This window comes from Penaeus monodon, chromosome 6, assembly GCF_015228065.2.
Source record: "Penaeus monodon isolate SGIC_2016 chromosome 6, NSTDA_Pmon_1, whole genome shotgun sequence".
Classification (NCBI taxonomy): Eukaryota; Metazoa; Arthropoda; class Malacostraca; order Decapoda; family Penaeidae; genus Penaeus; species Penaeus monodon.
Genome location: NC_051391.1, coordinates 11,825,393 through 11,827,892, shown reverse-complemented (window position 1 = coordinate 11,827,892; position 2,500 = coordinate 11,825,393). Strand labels below are relative to the sequence as shown.

At 30.7% G+C, this 2,500-nt stretch overlaps 1 protein-coding gene across 1 annotated transcript in view; it reads left to right on the top strand.

Annotated features, from left to right (window-relative positions):
- Nucleotides 1–1,905, top strand: part of LOC119574213 (histone acetyltransferase KAT8-like) — a 13,737-nt gene extending 11,832 nt beyond the window's left edge. Inside the window, exons 7-9 of the mRNA XM_037921354.1 lie at nt 101–250; nt 573–746; nt 1,697–1,905. Coding sequence (XP_037777282.1) covers nt 101–250; nt 573–746; nt 1,697–1,739 — 367 coding nt within the window. The 3' untranslated portion in view covers nt 1,740–1,905. The remainder of the gene's footprint in view (nt 1–100; nt 251–572; nt 747–1,696) is intronic.
- The last annotated feature ends 595 nt before the right edge of the window (nt 1,906–2,500 follow it).

Genomic DNA, 2,500 nt, shown 5'->3' with positions numbered 1-2,500 from the left:
GCAAGAGGTATATATAATTAAATCTGTAAAATATCTGATTAAGTATTTAGTTACCTGATATATAGTTAAATCTGTAAAATCTTGCTTCATCCATTTGCAGTTATGAGCTCAGCAAGCTAGAAGGAGTTGTGGGGAGCCCTGAGAAGCCTCTGTCTGATCTTGGCAAGCTTTCGTACCGATCATATTGGACCTGGGTACTTTTAGAGATTCTACGAGATTTTAAAGGCACACTGTCCATCAAAGATCTCAGGTAAGTGGAAGGAAGAGAATGTATGGCTAAAGAGTTTATGGTATTAGGATGAATTTAATGTTGGATGAATTAATGGATACTATAATTGTTTGATGATGGAATTACGTATTTTAAAAGAAATAATAGAGAAGTTGATGAATTATGTCTCAAGTACTAGGATTATTTTAGAGTCGGAAATGTGTATTATTAGTAAAGATGCAGATATGACTATTAGTATTTTTGATAATTAGTTTTATTTGGCTGGGTAATACATAAAATACTGTTAAGGACTATTAGTGATGTTATGTTACAGATAATAGAATTTAGATATTAAAATCCACAGCCAGATGACCAGCATCACACAGCAAGACATAATTTCCACGCTGCAGAGCATCAATCTAGTAAAATACTGGAAGGGTCAGCATGTTATATGTGTCACACCAAAACTTGTGGAGGAATATATTAATTCAGCCCAGTTCAAACGTCCAAGACTAACAGTAGACCCTTCCCTTCTGAGGTACGTTCTTGATTGTTGTGTATAGTTATTTTGTAATGAACAACCAGTAATGTGTACAAAGATGAGAGTGATATGCAACTATATTGATTATTCCTTTCCTGTTGTGGCTGTGTTTTTGTAATATTTTTTCTGTTCTTTATTGTGGGATATCCAAAAGGTCATAGATTAAAGAATTAACATAGTATCTTGTGGTGGAATTATATGTTATAATGAGAAAATTCCAGATTTATGGGTAAAGTCCTGGAGTAGTAGATCAAATTATTGCTGGATAAAGACTGTGTTGTGTATATAATGTTAGAAAAGATTGAGGGGAGAAAAAAAAAGATTTATTCAAAACCAAAAATCTGAGTTATTTTTTTTAACTGATAAAGATATAAATGGCTTAAGAGATGACCAGTTTTTGGTTTCAGAGCAGTATCAGGGTTCATGTATTCAGTGACTGTAGAATTCTGAGATGTTCACAAACAAGGTTGTAAAGCCATGTGGTTCCTTCACAAGTAAGGAGAGAAATTAAATGGGTATTTTTTGTAGGTTCATCAACCTTGAATGGATGGTATACTATAGTCAGTAGGAAAAATATCTGTAATACTTAATGGTTGGAGGGATTGATTATATTGGATTGTAAGTAAATACAGAAAGATCTAAATAATAATCTGGTTAGGCTCTTGCTTCATGGAACTGATTGTTGAGTACCACTGTGTACACAGTAAAGAGATAAAAACTGCTGATTAAAGAAAAGAAATATATAGAATGGATAAGGGGAACAGATAAAAATTGATTATTTACAAAATGATAAGATGTTTTATTATAATAATAAATAATCTGGTAGACAGCAAAACAGTAAGATGCATTGCCATATGAGTTATTTAACTGGTAGGCATCGTTTTGTATGTATCATTTTGCTGGATATAATGTGAACGATGATATATTTTTTTGTTTCATCATTCCAGATGGTCGCCACCCAAGAGACAACAAAGCCAAAGGAAAAAGTAAAAGTCACATGTTATTATCCTTCCCATCATTTAAAGTTTATGTGGATGCAGATGGACATAGTTTTATTTGAGGTGAAATATTGTACAGTATATATGAGTATGTACCAGTAGGTGTTTATTTTCAGTGTATGATGAATAGGATAATACAATTTTACGTAAAGAAGGGAGGCATTGTTTAAATTTCCTTAGGTATATTTCATTCTGATATTGATGGCTTTCAGATAATAATGTAATTCCTATTCTAAAGAAAACAATTTTGTTTTGTTTGATTCGAGGTAAATAGTGACCAATTTAAGCATATATTTTAAGTATGTTATTTAAACAAATTTATAAGAAGATATTTCTCATATTTGGCATACCATTAGAAAATGGTAAATAAATAAAACACTTGATTATATAAATGCTTACTGCTAATATTTCATATCATAGTGATATGATAAATAAGAATAAAGGTTACTGTAATATTTCTATTTTCATTTTGATATTTCATTTGAAACAGGAATATGAAAAAAAATTACATCTTCCCTTCAGCTTTTAAGAAGAAAAAGCATGGCAGAAAATGGTTGGTTGGCCAAACAAGGCTGTTACAAAAATATTAGTACAATTATTTGTTTTCATAAGAAGTAAAAAACCCAGTGACATAGATTTGCCTTTTGACTTCTAATGTTAACAAAAATAAAGGTAGTTCTGAGGATTTTTTTTTATTTCTGACTTTTATATTTTGCAATTACAAATGGTTCCTTTTATTTGTCAAGAAAAAAA